Below are 21,540 nucleotides of genomic sequence, written 5' to 3'. Positions count from 1 at the left end.
GCCAGATCACGGAAGGAGAGGGTATATTGCTGCTTTGTGGATTTTCGCAAAGCGCTTGACACAGTACCTCGAGCTCGACTCATCACACGCCTACAAGCACTGGGATTTGACCAGGAGATCATCTAGGCAGTCATGGCACTTTCTGCGGCAGTACTAACTTGCATGGTAATGAATGATTAAAGGTGGTGGCATCTAAGATTCCTAGCCATGTCTGTCAGTTAATTACCAGCCACCGTAGTGGCCCCCAATTACTCAGCTTCCAGTTACCACCACCGGGCTTGCATGCATGATTACTACGAGTGCAGTAAATTATGGTAATGAGGGATTAGAGGTGATTAGGCCGAGTTCGGATAGGCGCAGATTGGAAAGGTGAGATCTTGAGCACCATAGGGGTCAAACAGGGTTGTCCCTTATCACCAACCCTGTTTGGCCTCTACATCGATGAGCTTGAGACTTTCATGGGGACTTCCCGAGGGATCGGTTGCTCACTTGCCGGGATCATCATCAAGATTCTTCTTTATGCAGATGACGTGGCACTCTTGTCGTCCACATCCGAGGGGCTCCAGCAACACATGGATGCGCTTTTTGTTTATCCCATGATTTGGAGGTCAACCTTGGCAAGACCAAGGTCATGATCTTTAACACCTCTCGAGCAACCATGCACAAGAAGCAATTCACTTTTGGTGGATCACCAATTGAGATCGTATCCTCATACGCTTACTTGGGGGTCATCTTCACGATGAGACCAGCGATGCAAGCTAGACTGAGCAGGGGATACGCCTCATTGGCTCAGCTAGAGAGACAGTGCTTCCACTCCCACTTCCAGGACCCTCAGACCAAGGCTCTTCTCTTCGACTCCTTGGTCCAACCAGCCGGTATGTATGGCAGCCCTTGTTGGGGACCTGACATGTCAGATATAGAGTGGACACAAGTGGAGCGCCTGCGGATCCTTATGCTCTCACAGATGATCCGGGGGAAACCATATGTACCACATCATATCATTCAGGCCGAGTTTGGTGCTTCTCCACTCCAGCTAGATGCAGCCTTTCAGACCATCACATATCTACACCGGGTTAGATCATATGGGGACTGCACATCAGGGAGACAGAGGTTGCCATGGTTGGCTCTCGATTCCTCCATGAGGTTGGCAGCTGAGGGAGACGAGCGAGGCTGGTATGCACGGACTCACAGATGGTTTGCGAGACTGGGGTTTCACATCGATAGGATACCTCCTTTTCAATACAGTTTGGATGCCCCTCCGATACTCCCACCCACCATCCCGATCGGACCACACACCAACCAGATCATTCGAGAGGATCTCCTACAGCTACACACCTCTAGGACCTAGTTGGAGCCGAGGGAGCTTCCAGTGAAGCTGAGCTTCTACAGAGATCACTGTCTTCGTATTTCGGAGGAGGGATCTATCACACCACCGGGGTACACTGAGCTTCACATGCCTCACTCACTACGGATCTCCATTGGACAATTTCAGGTATCATCACACCGCCTCCGCATATAGAGCGGCAGAGCAAAGGGGATCCCTAAGGAGCATCGCATATGCACATTGTGCGACTGTCAGGAGGTTGAGTCGGAGGAGCATTTTATTTTCAGGTGCCCAGTATACTACGAGATCCGAGGTCACTACTACTGTCTCTTTAGAGACGGCTCCGGGCTCCTTTCCAGATTCCTCGCCTACCTAGATCAAAGATGCCTCGCGGCCTTCATTCACGAGGGGGTCTGACACAAAGAGTACTTACTCAAGCAGACACCTCTCAGAGCAGGATCACAAAGTTCTTCCCATCGAGTGATATTGATCGTCCAATCTCTAGCCGCAGACGTGACAGAGACCCCGACCCGACGACTGCAGCATGACACACGAGACATCGAGGGGACACACAGATCACTCTAGGGGACCTCCCCTCATTGTTTAGACCCGGGACACATCCCACGGGAGTCACGGTGGCTCTAGTCTTGCATCGAGCCTCCTCCAGGAGACCGAGACGCACGGCACCCCTTGACAGACACCAGCGCCCCATCACCGGCTATGCACCAGCTAGGGCAACATGACATATGAAGGATTCCGCTCCGCTCTAGTCTTTTTCTTTTCATTGTCACACCCAGATGTATTTGATTATGTATGATCAGACTTAGGACTCAGTACGGGTGATGATGCTCGTTTAGTAGCTCCATCCTTACTGTTTGTATTAGGTTTTCTTTCAGTCTCATAGACCCATCGGTCTTCCAAAGACTCTAATAAAATTTCTTTCTCTCTCTCTCTCTCTCTCTCTCTCTCTCTCTCTCTCTCTCTCCCCGCTCAAGCATCAGAGAGCCACCATGGCACCTAACTGTGTATTTTGAGTACTAGTTTTGAGTACTAGCTTGCCTGCTTCAAACCATAAAGAGCTTTTCTCAGCCGACATACCTTGTTTTCACAGCCAACAACCTCAAAGCCAGGAGGTTGTCACATAAACTTCTTCGTGCAGATCCCCATGAAGAAAGGCAATCTGATGTCAAGCTGGTGCACTTGCCAATGGTGATGGGCTGCAATGGCAATGACACATCTGATAGTAGTAATCCTGGAAGTGGGAGCAAACTCCTCAAATTCAATGCCTTGTTGTTGGGCATACCCTTTTGCAACAAGACGGGCTTTGTGTTGATCTATGCTGCCATCAGATTTCCTTCCTGATTTGTAGACCCACCGGGTACCAATGGAATGCTTGCCAGGAGGTAGATCTACTAATTCCCATGTGTCATTTTTGGCACTAGATTTTAGCTCAGCTCTCATTGCATCCATCCACTCTTTGCTGTCAAAAGCATCTTTATGGCATAAAGGCTCTTCATTGCAAGCTGTAGCAAGGAGTGCAAAATCAAGAAAGTGACCATGCATCTGTCTATTCCCTGATCTTGTCCGGGAAGCAAGAGGTTGATCTTGTTTGCCGTCCCTCGATCAAGAAATGAAACAACTTTTTGCAAAAGGTTATGTGCTTGGAAGCACCGCTATCAAAATACCAAGACTAAGCATCATTAGTAGAAAATAATGCATCAAGTTTGGAAGGATCAAAAAAACGATGGAGAGCCCATGCCCACTGATCTTGGACAGCATGTGCATGTGAGGCATCTGCTGGCTCATGGGATTCAATTGCATGCGAGGCATTAACTGTCAATCTTGCTTTCTTCTTCTCTGAAGCAATGCGCTTCCTGCTTTCTGAAATTTCATGCCCTGGCTTGCGACAATAGTTGCATCTTTTCTTCTTTGACTTATCTGCTGCATTTTGGATGCATTGGAGGAATTGCCACTGTTAGGCACATATTTAGGCTTACCCATGGGCTTGGAAGTCTTTCTGCTATGAAGCAAATGCATGATCAGGACTTGTAGCTTGCCTATTAGCACGACTTTGCTCTTACTGCAAAAGCAAAGTCACTAACTGATCAAATGAGTAGTGGTCAGGATTTCCATTGGCCACTAGTCTAAGGGTTGTAGCAAACCCTTGATATGTGTCTGGCAGTCCACTCAATGTAGTGTTAACAAGCTGAGAACTAGGCACCACTTCATCAATATTTGCAAGTTGCTCGATGAGGTCCTTGACCTTTGTTAAGTATGTATCCATAGAGTCACTTTCCTACATGCTGACTTCCTACAATTGCCTTCTCAAATATGCAACCCGTACCTCATTGCAAACCTGATAAAGACAAGCTAATTTATCCCAAGCATCCTTTGTTGTCATGCATGACTGGATGTGTGGGATAATGATTCTCTTGCATGATAAAGCAATACATGAGTGCATTTGCATCTCATCTGATTTGCTCCTAAGTAGTAGTAGTAGTGACAGGAGTACTAGAGGTAGAAGAATCAGGGGGATTCCCCCCTGCAGGAGTGCCAGCAGTAGGGGCAGCCACTTGAGCATTGGCTGGCCTCAAATCAATACCTTGAAACAATATTCCAAAAGTTTCTTGTAGCTAGAATATGCTTCATAAGGTAGGACCACATAGGATAGTTGGTGCCATCCAACTTATCATCTTCACGGAGAACGCCAACCAAATCACCTTTGTTGCCAGCCATTGTAAATAGCACGAGTAAAAGTGCACTGACCAAGTGATGCAAAAATAGCCTCAAGGCTTTCAATTGCAAAGAAGTTGTCCTGCAAATTTGCCCAATGCAAATCTGAGCTGAATCAAGGAAGATCACTGCAAATAGAAGCTAAGGCAAAAGCCCCACAATCTAAAAGGGCAAAATGGCCAAAAAGAGGGCAAATGTGAAAAAACCCCAAATTAAGCTGCAACTTTGCAAATGTGACCAAATGTCCTACAATAGACCCAAAAGCCCCAATTTCGAAGGGGACTTCTACTCGCAAACTTGTAGCCCAAATGCAAAAGCCCCAATTTCTAGAAGGGCAAAAAATGTAAAATATGTGCAATCTTCCTATAATGTCTGTTAGTTTATACAAAATGTCTCAAATTGTGATTGCGCAGGTGTCCAATATAGACTGTATAGACTGCAGGACAATTGTGCGATGGAAAGTACAACTGTATGGCAAATCTACCTTATAATTGTACTGACGATTGCAGGTACGTACGATGACACATGTACGTTGACGTAGGTACTTACATTGACGATGTGCAGCAAATGAGTGTCGCCACAGGTACGTCGTATAGTAAATTGTACGTTGTACGATGGCGCAAGGTTGCACGGTTGTCCACACAAGCTAATGCAGGTACGGTTGTACGAGCAATGTGCAAGTTGTACGGCTGTCCACGCAGATTGTACAACTATTCCATGACAAAAGAAGCGCCAACGTATGGCAGACCTGTACGGAATGAGTTGTGCAAAAGCTAACGAGAATATGCAAGCAAGTGAGAAAATGAAGCACCACGAGCAAGGAGAGCAAGCAAGGGGTGAGCAGACGCCAATAGCTCGAATGCTCTGATACCACTGTAGGCTCAAGGAAGCGGAAGGATGCACAAGAATGGAGCAAGAGCTGAAAGCCGTCACATCAACTATGAAAGAATGAAAGTACAAAGTACAATAAAAGGAAACCCTAGGACAGAGTCTCCTAGTGGTACCACTAGGACTAGGTGTCATTAGACACTAAAAGTACTAAGTGACCTAAGTGCCAATAACTAAGGCTACATGGCACATACCAGGGCCCAGAGGGCATGAATACGACCCGGAGATGATGGCCTACAAGCGATGTCATAGAATAGCCCTGGAGCACTTTCCCAGCTTGTGACTTGCCTCTCCCTGTTCCTCTGTGGTCCAAAAAACAGTCCTCCAAGAAAATTTTGACTTTGATGCTTGCTTTTTGGCCTCATGCATGCCAAACAAGTGTCTTGTGCTGATTTTAAAGTCCCATGCCCAAAATAGCAATTTTTAATTGCACCACTCTTTTGGCCCATTGTTCCACACTTTGGTCCAAGGAATTAATTGCCTAGTAACTGGGCGCACAGTCACAATTTCCAAGGGCCCACTAGGAATTTTAATCCCCAAGTCTCACGCACGTTGCCAGACTCTCACGCCCCAGAGGCTCAAGGCAGTCACACATAAATTACGGGAGTCGCAAATCAAAAGTCCCATAAATTTACGTCCTCGTGACATATCCCCCTCTTGAAAGAATGCAAACGTCCACGGTTTCCTGCAAACAAAAACAACAACAAAAGAAAAAGAAAATAGCAGAAATAAAAACCAAATCTGAAAGGACAGCCAACAATGCTGACAACAAATCAACCGAGTCTGAAAGGGTAGCCAACCAACAAACCAACCAAATCTGCAAGGACAGCCAATCATCCCACCAACAGATCAACCAACAATGTATACATATTTGTAGAGCCATGGATAACAAATACATATAACATCACACATCAGATGCATCATAACCAAGTGACTAGTGCACCAATCATAGAGGCCCCGCGGCAGAAATATTATCAGCAACTAGTAAATCAGGTAAAACATACTGTAACACCAAATGACCTCTAGATACTCGAGCGTGTCTATACAACAGAGGGAGTGGAGGTTGGCTTCAATTGAAAAGCCTCAAGGTAAAGCTGCAACACCTGAGGAGTATCTGTCAGCTCCTCCTCCTCCAACCACTTTGCATGCAATGATGAATAATTCAGAAATTTCACCAAGCAGTGTCAGGTAACTTTACCTTTTACCTTCCTTTCCTAGTGTGCTAGAATCTGCTCAGCACCAGAATTTCATCCACCTCTAGCTGAAGGCAAATCCTCAGGCACATTGCCTTCTAAAAACGCAGCAAGACATAATCACCTTCGTTAATAACCACTTCACAACGATCTTTGTCTACTGCCCTCTTGTGCTTATCATGTGCCCGCTGAAGTGCTTGCTTCACCTTCTAATAAGCTACATCCAAGCTTTCCTCATACTTATCAGCCTCAAAAATTTCATCTTTGGTCTGTAGGATAGGTGGAATTTTACGGCTGCCTTCTACTATCTCGAATGGAGCTTTACCTGTAAAAGAATGTACCGTGCTATTATATGCATACTCAACCAACAGTAGAAATTTCTCCCATTGTGACTAGTGCTCCGAAACATAGCATTTCAGCAAATCCAATGCTGTGGAATTAGCCTCCTCCAATTGCCCATCTGACTGTGGATGAAAAGAAGAAGAAAACTGAAGACCAATGCCCATATTATCAAAATGTCCCCGCCAAAACAAGCTGGTCATGCAAGGATCTCTATCATCACGATAGACTTAGGCATGCCATGATATTTAAAAATAGTATGCATAAATAACTTCGCCATATGGTCTACTCTCGTACAGAAATGAAGTGTGCATGCTTGCTAAATCGATCAATGATCGGCCATATTCCATCATTACCTATAGGGGTCCTGGGCAAATCAAAAATGAAGTCCATGGCTATGCTTTCCCACGGTCTATCTAGGATGAGCAAAGGATGTAACAATCCTGGAGTCTTCCAACAATCATACTTCACCTTCTGACAAGTCATGCATGTGCTAACATATTCTTCAGCAGCATAGGCCAATAAAAGAAATGATCCACCGCCTTAACTATAGCATCAATACCTCGATGTCCTACATACGGTGGACCATGACATTCACTCGTGACCTTTTGCCTCAACTACTGGGTGACACACAGCCTGCCATGCATCATCACATAACCATCATAAAACACATAATGCTCATGTTTCTGCCCATTGCTTAGCTGATCGTAAATTCGAGCAAATTGCCCATCATCTGCATACTGATCCTTCATAACCTCAAGCTCATTATGATAGGCAATTGTCACAACTGAAACTTATGGCTTTCGGGACAAGGCATCTGCAACCACATTCTTCTTGCCTTCTCAAAAAGTAACGCAAGGACTGATGATCCGTCTGGACCGTAAAATCAGCTCCAAGGAGGTAATGTTTCCGGGTGGACAATGCATGAAGTACAGCCAACATCTCCTTCTCATAGATTTGCAAATGCTTCTCAGCTAGCTGTAATATACGACTCTCATAGGCTACAGGGTGTCCATCCTGTGTTAGACAGCTCCAATACCATTCTTACCACATGCATCCGCGTGCACATGAAAACATTTCCGCAAATTAGGCACAATCAGCACCGGATCTGTTATAATTTTTGGTTTCAACTCCTCAAAAGAGTCATTCTCTTCCTTTGTCCACAGAAACTCCCTTTCCTTCTTAGACAGAGAATGACGGATAAAGCGCAGTAGTAAGAACACAAGCCTAAGAAACTGCGAACTTCATGCAAGTTCTTCGGTTGTGGCCAACTCCTTATGGCTTCCACTTTAGTTGGATCCATCCGTACCCCGTATTTGGAAACAATATGCCCCAGGAAATGAAATTTAGCTATGAAAAACTCACTCTTCTTGGGGTTTATAAGAACCTTTGCTTCCTAAGCTCTGCAAACACAATCGCTAAGTCCACCCGATACTCCTCTTCATCTTTCGAAAACACAATCATGTCATCAAAGAACCCCCGTTTGGGTATAGCATGGATGCACCTCCTGAGTCAATCCCACAAGATGAGATTAACCATATCATATGGTTAGATCTCCTCTACCTCCATACATCTCGGACTAGGGGGGGGGATTAGGAGCTCCCCACCAAAACCCAGTTCTATCACGACCACTTCCTGAGAGTATCGGAGGAAAGATTCACCATCAAACCCATGTCTTCGGGACAAAGGAGTCTCGCATGCATTGAGGATAGCCATTGGACAGATGCGGGTTTCATCCCATCACTTCAGGATTGAGGCGGGAAAAGCAGCAGATATACCCAAAGAGCAGCGGATCTATATATTATGCACATTGGGAGTGGTTGAGACAGAGGAGCATTTTCTTTGTGTCTACCCAACCTACGATGAGAAACCGGGGATGATACCACTACCTCTACCAGGAGGGGAGCGGCTTTGGCCCACTCTCACGACTCGTCCACTTTCATGACTAGGACTGCAGTGGGCTCTATCTGCTTGAAATGCGCCAACATATGGATATTCTACTACGGCAAATTAAAGAGCAACAAGAGGCAATCAGACCACAAGATATAGATGCATGGCAATACGTCACTGATTTTTATGCAATTGAGTCAAATCCAGGACACAACGGGATGGAGGAGGAGGCGCTAGCTGATATGCGGGAAGTCTAGATCAACAGAGAGCCAACACGAGGCCATTGAGAGAGAGAGACGCGGTGACCACTCGCGACATGGAGAGCAACTAGAGCATACTCCATTGAGGTCCGACCTATCACAGCTTTCCTCAAGGGAGACCGCTCGAGATGAGGGATCACTCTGAACATAGCCCAACGGGTTCAAAGATCGAGGAGACCACACCTACCCTCCCCACCACAGCGCAAACAGCTCGACAGACACAGATACAGGATATTTTCACCACTCGAAGACAAGCCACCACGGCACCGGGCATTGGTTTTTGAGTGCCAGCTTTTAGCTTGATTCAGTTCAGTTTGTATTTGAGTTTGTATTTGAGTTGCATTTGATTTTTTATTTTTGTTTGAGCTATTGAGCTCTTTAGATCAGCATAGTACACAGCAGAATCCTAGCGCGCCCTTTGCTCCAGCCCACTGAGGCTCGTATGAGTTTTTCTCCTCTTTTTTTGTACTTTGTACTTTGTCTGATAGGTCCTAGAGGCCTCCCGCGGACGTCAATACATCGTTCTTTCTTTCTTTCTCAATGGCGGAGATTCGAGAGGCTACAAGTGACTATGGGGTCCATGATGATTCAAAGTAACCCCTTAGTCCCCAGTACGAGCTGTTCAGAAATTACAGCTCATTCATAGTGATGTCTGGGGTCCCATGAGGACTCCTGCATTGGGTGGTTCTCTCTATTAGTTCATGTTGGAATTATCGCCATAATTCATGGCAGTGACCAAAGTATAGTCAATAAGTGAAATAGGGGTACTTTTCCCTCATTAGAGGGTCTTTCCCCTAACCACAATTAGGATCCCTAACTACGATTAGTGGATAGGTTAAGGTTTTCTCACTTGGACAAAACCTTCACCTCTTGTATGTTTTGTTATCTCTTCTATTCAGTACGTTTGCGGCTTGCTCTCCATCTCTCCTTTGTTCACATGGAAGCAAGGTAACAATCAACGTGTTTGGCAATGTTTATGACTTCGTTGGATTTTGAAAGACATAAAAGTCTTCCATGAAGTAGTGGAGATTTGAATCTCACGAAATTTATAAATATTTTGGTTCTCATCTAAATATATATGACTACTCTTTGGGGGTGCGTGTCTTCACATTCAAGTTCTTTTATTTTACTACTATCTTGTGAGTGTGTGCACGCACGTGCGTGAGCGAGAGAGCCACAGAGAGAGAGAGAGAGAGAGAGAGAGAGAGAGAGAGAGAGAGAGAGAGAGTTGTGTTAACGTCTTTGGGAGGCCTCACGAGCCTATGAGACATTACAATCACGAAAATAACTCAAGCCACTGTGGCACAAAGGGCTCGCTAATGCCCTTGCCGAGTGCTAAGCTAATAATAATCTCAAAACTCAAACAAATATATATTCGGGCACCATGGTGGTTATCCGATGATATGCAAACATGTCTCGTATCTGCGTTTGTCGAGCCGTCTCTCGCTATGGCGGGAGGTGTGGTCTCTGTGATCTCTATATTTGGTGGGCCATATCAAGAGTGATCTCGGCTCGAACGGTCTCATCTGAGTAGAGCAGTGTGATTGGCTGGACCTCTGCATTGTGTGTGGTATGTGTGTCGCTGGCTTCATCACTCCGTGTTGTCTCTTCTCACTAATCCATGCTCTGGTTAACCTTTGCATTGTGTGTGGTATGTGTGTCGCTGGCTTCATCACTCCACGTTATCTCGTATCACTAATCTATGCTACTGTCATGTCGGGTATCTAATCCTCCTCTACGCCAATGTGTCATGGGGCTGACTCGAGGGGCATAGAAGTTGGTGACGTGTTGTTATGTTGGATCTGTCTCTTGTGTTATTGTCACCTCCTGCTATCTGATATGCTAGAAGGTCTCTTTGTGTTGGTGCATCTTTATCAACTAGAGGCCAACACAGACCCAGTCATGGAAGTGGATCAGTCTAGAGAGTGGCCCGAACTGGTGTCCCTCCTGAAAGAGAGAGTGGTACCGTCATCGGATCTAATAGTAGATGGGGCAAGAATATAGGAAGTCTTTACCTCTGCCAATATGCATAGCTTGCAAATTTGCTGCTCCCTAGGTGTGGCCGTTGCTTTCCTTGCCTCGATCCGCAATTGATGGGACGAGACCCGCATACATCCGATAGCAATCCTCAGTGCGTGTGCGATCTATTTGTCCTTCACATACTGGGGCTTGGTAATTTCTTGATCCTCTAATACTCTCAAGAAGTGATCATGGTAGAACTGGATCTTGGTAGGGAACTCTTGGTTTCCATCCCAAGTTCGTGATGTATATGCCTGGAGAAGATCTAACCATATGATACGGTCAATCTCATCTTGAGGGATCTGGAGGGACGGGGCATCTAGCTATATTGAGAGGGGGAAAGGCGGTCCATCTCAATACCCAGACTTTCAAATCATATCGATATGCATGTGTACCAGGTTATGCTAACCCCACTCTCAGCTAGTCACTTGGATGACTCTAAAGCCAACCTCGGTAGCCTCCAACTAGGCAAGGCCCATACCCTTTGGCAATATGTCACTGTCTGAAGATGGCATTAAGCTGAAGCAGTGTCAGCGTGAACTCTACCTGTATGGTCTGATGTGCACCATCCTTCTTGAAGGGAAACCTGTGCATCTTCCCAAGTATGCACCCTTCACAAGCATGAGGAGGAGGTTACTCCAAAAGAGGCAAAGCATCAACCATAGAATGTTTTTGAAGGGTCATCAAGCTGCCATGACTCATATGCCCATATCTAGCATGCCATAACTCCGCATTCTGCATAGCACTAGTGGGGGTAGAGATTGCAAGTGCATCTGATCTTTTCTCAAAAACATAAAGCTGAAAAAGACCACGAAACAGCATGCCAGATAGTCTCAAGGCATAATCATCTTCCCTATCTCGGACTGCACACTTGTCATCTTCAAGGACAACCTGAAATCCTCTTTTATTGAGAGAGGACACTGAAAGCAAATTCTTCTTGATTCTAGGTATATAAAGCACATCATGAATTCTGAAATTTGTGCCATCTGTGGCTGTAAGTACAATCTCACCAATACCACGAACTGAATAAGAAGAATCATTTGCACAAGACACCCTTTTTCCAGCGGGTGATGGATGCACGGAATCAAACAAACACTTCCTGGAAGTGATATGTTTGGTGACACCACTATCAAAGTATCAATTATTCAATGTCTCATTGACATTGAAAGCACATGAATCCTTAGAAGGGTCATAACTACAGGTCAGAAAAGCATCATCCTCAGATGTGGCTGGAGCAACCACCTGAAAATCAAGACTGCAAGTCAAAAAGGCATACTCTTCTTCTACTCAATTGGCTGAAGCATCACCACCATCATGTGCATGAGGAGCTGAATCTGTGACAGCCATACCGGAATCCCTTTTCTTTTCCTTGGCAATTCTTTTCTTGCATTCCCCTACGTAGTGACCCAGCTTCCTGCAATAATGACAAACACCCTTTCTGTTGGGCTTCTCTGCATCATTCTTAGCCTTGTGAGAAGGCTGTCCAGAATCAGCTTTATGCTAATATGAAGGCTGATTTGCATGCTGCTTATGCTGCCCCTTCCCATTGGGCTTGAATTTTGAAAGCATCGCATGCCCACCAGCTCGTGAAGCCATGTTCTTCCTGGTTTGTTCTTCCTGGAACAAAAGTCCTATCAACTCAAGAAAGGTGAGAGGGTTGCTACCCCCCCTCAATGACAAATTCAATGAGGTGTGAAAGCCACGATAGGACTCACGAAGAGAATTCAAAGTGGTAGTGACCATCTCTGAATCTAGAATAATCTCGTCAATATTCAACAATTGCTCTCTCAAATCCTGAAGTTTAGTGAGGTGCTCAGACATCCCTCATCCATATGAGTATGAGTCAACTCTCTCTTCAGGAAAGAGACCCTGGCATCATTGCGGGGTGAAAACATACTCTCCAAAATATCCCAAGCTGCCTTTGAGGTCTTGCATGACCGAATGTGTGAAGTGATAAACCTTTTGACAGAAAGGGAGGGTCTTGCATGACCGAATGTGCGGAATGATAAACATTTTGACAGAAAGGGAGATAGCTGAAAGTGCTAGTGCATCACGTGAATCCCACCTTTTCTATTCCTATGTTGGAGCTACCGTTGCAGCAGCTACTGCACCTAGCCCTTGTCCTACACCTTGAGCTTGTCCTCTACCCAGTCCTCCACCTTGTTGAGGAGTGGCAAGTGTAACCACATTCTCTGGCTGTGGCGCATCCCCATTGACATAGTCCCATAAGTGTTTGCCAACTAAGATATTGCGAACCATAAAACTCCATGAGGAGTAGTTGGTACCATCCAACTTATCCTCCTGTGTGAGGACTCCAAACACTTCATTGGAATTGTTCTGGGCAATAACTGTCAAAGAAAATGCAGCAAATACCAACAAAAAATTCCATTCCTGGGAATTAAGGTGCACAACACAAATCCCTACCGAGATATTGAAGCAAACTGCCCACTGCTCAAAAAACAGCCAAACAATGGCTCAAAATGCAATAGCCCAAAAGCATAAATTGAATAGAATCTCTGCCAAATGTGCCTGCGAATATAGGAGAATGGGTGTCCAAAACCAAAAGACAGCTTGCTGTCTCGGCCTATCAAAGGCTCAAAATGCACCCAAATGCAAATGCCCAAAATTTGCCAAAAAGCACTGCAAAGTTTGCAATGCGACTCAATCTAAGTCCAAAAATGCCTGCAAAGTGTCCAAACACCTCGTACACAATGAAATTGCAGCCCAATCACAAAAGCCCCAAAATTGACCGGGAAATTGCAACCAAAAGAGGGCAGGTCATCCAAAAGCCCCAAATCTGATGAAATTGCAATTTTCCCACAAAAGCCCTAAATATAACTGCAAATGTAGCCTGCAAATGTCACCTTCAAAAGTAACCAGCAGATGGCACGGAGCACGTAGATTGTAGGGGCATAGAATGTACGACACTGTGCACGTGCAGGTATGAAATTCGTACAAAAGTGTACAGACAAACTAAGCGTGGACTGTAGGGTCACCGTACGTTTGCAGGTACGGATGGCTGGTGCAACAAAAATGCAAGGCCATACGGGATGTACAGTGTCAATACAGACCGAGCTGCACAGAAGGAAGAGGCTATACGGCATCAACCGAGCGGTCCTGTCCAGACTAGAAGCACGGGACTTGTACGGACAAACCACACAAGGACAATGTGCAGAAGGCGACAGTACGACTACCCGTACTGTTGTACGGACGAGCAGGCCAAAGCTCCAATTGTTGTACGAATGGGCTGGTCGAGGCTGAGTACGGGTTCCGGTGTGGAGCAGGTGATGGGCAAGGTCCGAGAGCAGAGGCAGATCCGGGACGCATAGGCTCTAATACCTAATGTGAACAAAAGGAGAGATGGAGAGCAAGCCACAAACGTACTGAATAGAAGAGATAAGAAAACATACAAGAGGTAAAGGTTTTGTCCAAGTGACAAAACCTAAACCTATCCACTAACCGTAGTTAGTGATCCTAACTGTGGTTAGGGGGAAAAACCTCTAATGAGGGAAAGTGCCCCTAACTCACTTATTGACTATACATTGGTCACTGCCATGGATCATGGCGATAATTCCAACATTCCATTGAAGGCAAAGCCACTATGGGCTAGCCAAGAGATAGCCCCAGCTCCTAGCAAGAAACAATATCCGGAAGGGGATCACTGTGTGTCCACATCTTCGGCTCAATCTAGATTGCAATGCCCATGGAAGTCAATCTCACTCCGAAAGGTGATTCCATATTCCACGGTACTCTTCAAGTACAGAGCATATGAAGGCAAGCCCCTCTTGGTGCAAATTATATTGACAAAGAAACCTAGCTAAGAAGGGGATGTCTTGGCCAAATACAGTAGACTCCAAACCAGTTGTTGATAAGAGGTGCAGTCTACTGGATGAGTAACATCTTACGTGCTCAACTTCCCCCGATTTCCATTGAGGTGACTACCGCCTTACCATCCTCCATTTGGAGTCACTTTAGTGGTCTATAATCTCCAAAACAGACAAAATACTGTCCCGAAAGTGGACATCCAAGTCAGGAACAATAGCAATAGTGGCAGCCAGGTAGAAACCTTAAGGAGCTCTGTCACCATGTGTAGGGCGTATGTATTAATGTGTTGTAGAATTGACATCACTTGCAAAGAGCATATGTATCCACAAATGTTTTGCTCCTACCAAATTTTGATGAAAAGAAATAGTGAAGCAGAGCGAGGTCAGCCATGTCGAATTCCACCTTCAATTGTATCTTCACCTCTTCAATTTTCCTACTGGTGATCCCCGGTTATGGTCAGATCATCAATAAAACCAACTAGGGCATAACAGAACCACCCCTAGTAAAACAATCGCATCAACTAGGAGCTCTGGTAGGCTGTTTGCAATCTCATTTGGCAGCCCTGGATCAAATCACAGCAGTTATTGGCCTTCTGGAACAAATCGCAATCAGGCCACGGACTCCTAAAACAAATCACAGCCGGTTTGGGAACACTGATGAGGGCAGCCCCTTTGGTGGCTGGAATACAAATCGCAATAGGCTCTCTCTTTCTGGGAGGCTCACGCAGGTAAACTAGAAAAGATTCCCGCGTCGCATCACAGTGGGGAAGGCATGGAGAGACAAGGAAAATTGACTGGAGAGAGAGAAGAAGACAATACACAGCACTAGGGCCCAAAAATAAGGGCTGAGCCCCCCCCTGAAGGTCTTTATTGCAATAGGAATAAACTTTGTACCACTCTAAGGAGAGCATGAAGCTGAGTACAACTCTTGAATGAATCTAGGAGCACGGAGGCTCTTCTTTTATAGATTTGACCTAGCAAAAAGCTAGACCTGCTTTCCTAAAGCTAATTTTTACAAAAGCTGAGCTTTCTTGCTTTTAGCGCACCTTGGGGCAGCTTCTATGATCTTTTTACAACCCGTGGGGCCCTGCTTTTTGGACTTGTGGACCCTGCTTTTGGCACTTGCTCCATCATTTGTGTGCCTTTTTTGCAATCTTCCAAGTCCTACACAAACACCATCACTTTAACCCATTAAAGGTTAGCGAAATGCATGCATTCCTAGTCCTTGGACTAATCCTAGTCCCTTGTGGGCATCCCCACATTTATCTTTTACCAATGCAAAGCTGAAGTAAAACAATAAAACTTATTGTTAGTCAACTAAAGTCAACATTCTTTGACTGAAGTCAATTCTAATAAAGATTATACTTTATTTCTTGTGAGAAGAACCAAATGGTGACATCCCCTCAACTTCTAATCCGTTGCCCTCAACTGAAAAGCTTTCTTGATACAACTGCAAATCTTGAGGATATTCTGAAAAAAGGTCCTCATCCACCCACTTGGCATCAAGTGCCGAATAGTTCTTCAACTTGACAAGGTATCTGGGGATGACCTTGACTCTGGACCCTTTCTTTTCTGTGTGATATACAACTTGTTCTAGTTGGAAAATCTCCTCCATCTCTTCCACCTCTGGTGGCTCTTCTTGAACTGGTTATGTGGGCTTTGGTCCTTATTATTTCTTGAGAAGACTCATATGAAAAGCATTATGAATCTTCCAAGTCTCGGATAACTTTAGACGATACGTGACTTCATTTATGGGCTCACTAACGCAAAAGGGGGCCCATAATATCTAGGACACAACTTCGGGGATACTTTTTCTTTCCCTTTCATCTTTTTGAGACATGCTTTTTCAAACTTACCCTCTCCCTTGGAGATTCATCTCTCTCTTGTGCTTATCTGAAACCATCTTTTGCTTCTGTTGAGATCTTTCAATTGCTGTCCGGACGTGGGAAATGGCTGTGTCCAAGTCTCGAACATACTGATCAACTGCAAATATCTTGTCTTTTATTCTGAGGATAGGTGGCAAAATCGCATTTGCATAGATGACTTTGAATGGGACTTTTCTTGTGGAGCTGTGAATAGCATTATTGTACAAAAATTCTACGAGAGGAAGATACCTTTCCCATTCGGCTATCTATTCGGACACATAACACTTTAGAAGATCTAATACTGTAGAATTGGCATTTTCACTTTGTCCGTCCATCTCAGAAGACGAGAGATCCAACTTCATACACATGTTATCAAACAATGCTCGCCAAAACAAACTAATCATCCTAGGGTCTCAATCACTGACAATCGACTTAGGCATCCCATGGTGCTTGAAGATCTGTACTGGAAACAACCTCGCCATGTGGTTTGCCTTAATGGCTTTTCTTATTGGAAATGAAGTAGACCTGCTTCATGAATCTATCAATGATTTCATCTTTTGGCACGTGAGACATTCGGTCACGAACATGTGTATATCTTTTCACATTCTTAGCCAAAAGAAATATCTTTCAATGGCTTGTATAGTAGAAGAAATACCCCGATGTTCTACATAAACAGGGGCATGACATTCTTCCAAGACTTGCTCACATATCTTGAGTCATAAAAAGGTGATTAACTTTCATAAGGAAACCATCCTTCAATGTATATTGAATTGGATGATTGCCCTATTAGAAATTGACCAACACATGGTACGCACAACGGAAGACTGATAGAATTGCCTAGGAGCTCACACAGTGTGATGTGGGGAGTGGAATCACAAACTTCTTAAACTTATGTGCATAGCATAGGTGTGCAGACTCATCAATAGACAATGAACCAGCTAGATATAGAAGACACCAAAATAATATATTTCCATCCAAATCTATGGACACAATACAAAAGAGAGAGATCCAGAGTCCCACCAATGGTGTGGTCCTCTGATCTTACCACAAGGTCCTTCTCCTATCTGCCGGCTATCTCTAGACTCGAGCCCGCGTGCTCCACCTCGAGCGTAAGTAGACTGTCCGTCCAAAGATCTCAGCACCTTGCTGCCCTAGTAGACACCCTAGGCTTCAGCCCCAAGTGAGCTCAGTCTGCAGCAACTCTGGCCCTGCTCTGCCTCCTGGATGTAGGCCCAAAGATCAGACTTCTGCTGCTCCTGCTGCTCCTGCTGCTCCTATGTTTGCTGACTTGCTGGATGAATTATGAGGCCCAGGGCCTCTCCTTTTATAGGCCCAAGGCCTGCTCAAAATGACCGACTAGTCAAGGGCCTACTGGCCAACTTTTGTCTGCCCTTGGCTGCCCCTACCAGCCCAACCAGGGCCCTATATAAGGGTCTTTTCTGGGCCCTTTTGCAGCCTTTGTTCCAGGGCATAACGCCCTCCATTTATTGCAGGATTCAGCCCATCTCCAGGCCTGATTTGCTGGCTCCAACCAGACCCACCAGCCTTAGTCAATAGCCGACCCAGGTGCTGCTACTCCCTTCCATGGTCGCCCCACCTGTAGGCTCTGTTGCAGGCTGTCCATCTGCATACAGATGCGCTCCACGTAGGCACCTTTATCTGTGCAATCCCCCGTCATGTCTGCTGCTCCTGACTGACCTCCTGCCAGGTTAGATCCAGGACTTGCTGTCCCCGCCATCTGCTCCTTCCACAGGTTCCCTCTGTTGCAGCCATGCTGGTCTCTTTGATGTGAGGTGCTGCCAATGTGGCAACCCCCTCTCTTTCTTTTATCTTGAGCACATCCTGCCCTAGGTCTCCCTCCCCCACGCTCTCCTCATATGGAGCTTACAGATGGGGAGGTGACCTTTCCAACATGTCCTTGCTGGTAATACACGTGAAAAAAGTAAAGCTTTTCTTGGTGATGACTCCAAGTGTGCTAAGATCGGGTATGAAGATCACTGCTCAAAGTTACTGGTATTTTTGTGATCAAGGAGAGTGATGCCAGCTACTGAAGGTGTAAATTCTGAGTGCCCAAAGCCATATAACATGCTTTAGAAGTTAGCTTGCACAAAATGAATTTCCTATTAGAAGGTGTAGATTCTGAGTGCCCAAAGCATATAATATGCTTTATAAGTTAGCTTGCATCAACATCAATGACGACTTTAATCAAGACAGGGCAACCTTTTAACATAGGAAAAACTTCATGCACCTACATCAAAATTGTCCAATATTCTCCATATCAAACAGAAAAATTACTACAAAATCGCTGTCAATGCAGTATTCTCTGCAAAATGCTTAAAACAAAAAGACATTGACTGATTGTCCAGGCAGTTGCAAACACAGCATTTACATATCAAAGCAACATGGTTAAAATATACAAATTCAACCGCTTGTTATATTCTCTGTCAACTGGTGGAAATAAGACTGTGTGAGGATGATCTTTAAAAGTCATAAAATGGTGCCAAGTTGCAATCATTGCTAGTTAAACGAGACAACAAACCGTACTGACCCCACGGCCATCATCTGTTATGCAAACAGAGCCATCTGGAAAAAGGACAACATCTATACTCTTTGAAAAACCGGCCTGCGCTTCATCGATAGCATTATCCAGCACCTCATAAACCTACATAGACATGATGTAAAATCTTAGCTTTCCATAAAACACCAGTACATGCATCATAATTATACAGAAAAAGACAAATTTGAGTACCAGATGATGCAGCCCACGAGACCCCGTACTGCCAATGTACATCCCAGGTCTCTTTCGAACTGGTTCCAATCCCTCCAGTACCTTGAAATCCAAGCGGCTTTTAGCCAGAGGAAAAGGCGTGGCTGTTTGGAGGGGACGGGGGTAGCGCCTCGTGCAACCATAATGAATAACAAATGCAACTCCACTAATAGCAAATCGCAGCTACTTGATCACATACTAGGGAAGCACTTCTAATTTCGTACCTGAATTTGCCCGGCATCATAAGCCGCCGCTGCAGCTTCTGTTGCAGGTGCCTCTATAGTAACACTGGCAGTCGCAAATGCCCTTACTGATATGAATCTTCTCTCTGAAATAATCCAAAATTCCAAGGAGTTTCTGCACGGAACCGAACAGATATCACGAACATATACGCTTTTTGGGATGCTTTGACGTGTCATATTTGTTACATGGCATCGTAGAGGCTCTACAAAATCTGAACACGTGATTCAAAAGCCCGAATTCCTGTTATCTTTGTCGAAAACAAGTTCCATCGTTTTCAAATGCCGTCATAGGCAAGCTCCAGAACACCTTGCTTCTAGCTACCAATTTAATTGTTTCTCAAATAAATCTAAGGCGTTCTGCCAGGCTGTTTGGCCTGACGGACGATGCAGCGTTAACAAGGCGCATTACAAAAGGCGTACGTTACCTGGGAACAAGACGGCTTTGCAGTTTGGTGAACTGTCGATGGAACGAATTGCCAATACAATGATGTTGCGTAGGAAGCGTCCGTGCTCTTCGCATGACGAGAGCGAGCATGCGACGGGACCCGGAGGATGACATGGCGGCGGCAGAAGCAGCAGCTGAATAAGCGTAACGGAGAGCATCAGCTGCCATAGAGAAACAGAGAGAGAGGGAGAGAGAGAAAGACGCTGTCTCCTTTTAGCGCTCCAATTTAGTGAGATAGAGCTCTCTCGGTTGCATGCGCTCACTCTTTCAACTCTTGTGAAGTTCCTCCAACCATGCATGTTTTACTTAACCACATGGTTATTTTAGGTCGATTGGCTTTGTGGATCTCATGGAAGAAAAATGTTATTCTTGCACTATCACTCGCCCTTTGGACACACTCGTGAACTACCACAGGCTCTTTGACTAACACCCTTCGACTCTTAAACTACCACCCTTTGACTCTCCATGGTCGTGGATTCGACTTGTGGACTACCAACGGCCCACATATCCACACACACATACCAGAGATATACACACACATACACACAGCACATACACATGCATACACGTACACAACACGTATATATGCATATGCACACGTGCACACTCACACATACATACACACATGCATGCACATGTACATATAGGCCTGGCATGCTTGCATATACACACACGCACATACAAGCATAAAAATTCATGCACATGTGTACACAAAACACACGCATACACTTTCTTTTTTTTGCACACGCACAATTGCATATGCACACATGAACATGCACATACACACACACCACACAAACATAAATAGTTCTCTACTTGTATTATTTAATCAAGCAATCATGCAATTGATACAATGCCGCAACATCATGTGGGTTCCCTACTAGTCTATCTATATTTCCTTATTTATGAGGTGCCATGTGACAATCGGAGGGAAGTTCGTGTTCTAGGCAAAGGAGCGCTAGAGCAGAATTGTTTGGAGCTTGGGGCAATCAATTCAAGCATATTGTGAATTTGAATTTGCCCCATATGCCTAAACCTAGTCTTTGGCTTTACAAGTGTAGCCTACGTCTCAATACCGTTCAAAAGCTTATGAAGCCCAAACGAGATTCAAGATCCATTTCAGAATGTCCTATTGTTGAAACATACCTAGAACTAATAGTTTCCCATTTGGGAATATGGGCCAACCTCCTTGTATGGTATGTAATGGGTGGAAGGATAATGAGACTGAAGCCCGATGGAGATTTCTCGAGAACAAACTCCATTTCAAAACGTCATGTTGTTAAAACATACCTAAAACTAACCCTTTCCCATGTGGGAATATGGGCCAACCCCCTTGTATGGTATGTAATGGATGGAAGGGTAATGAGGCCCTTGTGCATTGAATGGCACGTGTATTGAAGGGATATTAATCCCATATGAAAGTATGCACTTGTTGTGGCTTTGAATATAAGGCCTTAGATAAAGACCTTTTCACATCCCAGTCGACATTTTGGGTGTTGAGGAGGGACATTCTCTAGCTATGGGGCAATTTAGGATGCACACCTGATGCAAGAATGCCGCTCCCTTGGTAGCTCCTATTGTGTATCAAAGAAGGATTTACGGGTGAACTGAGTGTGACTATTTGGCAATTGTTGTCACATTGCTAGAGAGTGGCATTGTCTCTTTTGGACTAACTGTCGAAGGGTGTGGCGGTGATTAAGTGTGACTTTGATTTTGGCTATGCTACTTGCATCGGCGATTGTCTACTATTT

At 45.0% G+C, this 21,540-nt stretch overlaps 1 protein-coding gene across 1 annotated transcript in view; it reads right to left on the bottom strand.

Moving 5' to 3' along the window:
• Positions 1 to 20,043, bottom strand: part of LOC147885365 (DNA gyrase subunit B, chloroplastic/mitochondrial-like) — a 245,489-nt gene extending 225,446 nt beyond the window's left edge. Inside the window, exons 1-4 of the mRNA XM_087396279.1 lie at positions 19,770 to 20,043; positions 19,327 to 19,459; positions 19,085 to 19,165; positions 18,884 to 18,997 (exon numbers count right to left, since the gene is read on the bottom strand). Of these exons, the coding sequence (XP_087252405.1) occupies positions 18,884 to 18,997; positions 19,085 to 19,165; positions 19,327 to 19,459; positions 19,770 to 19,957 (516 nt within the window). The 5' untranslated portion in view covers positions 19,958 to 20,043. The remainder of the gene's footprint in view (positions 1 to 18,883; positions 18,998 to 19,084; positions 19,166 to 19,326; positions 19,460 to 19,769) is intronic.
• Positions 20,044 to 21,540: the final 1,497 nt, after the last annotated feature.

The sequence above is a fragment of the Dipteris shenzhenensis genome, chromosome 25, assembly GCF_047967505.1.
Source record: "Dipteris shenzhenensis isolate YYH24624 ecotype China chromosome 25, Dip_SZ_1.0, whole genome shotgun sequence".
NCBI lineage: Eukaryota > Viridiplantae > Streptophyta > Polypodiopsida > Gleicheniales > Dipteridaceae > Dipteris > Dipteris shenzhenensis.
This window is presented reverse-complemented; position numbering and strand designations above follow the sequence as displayed.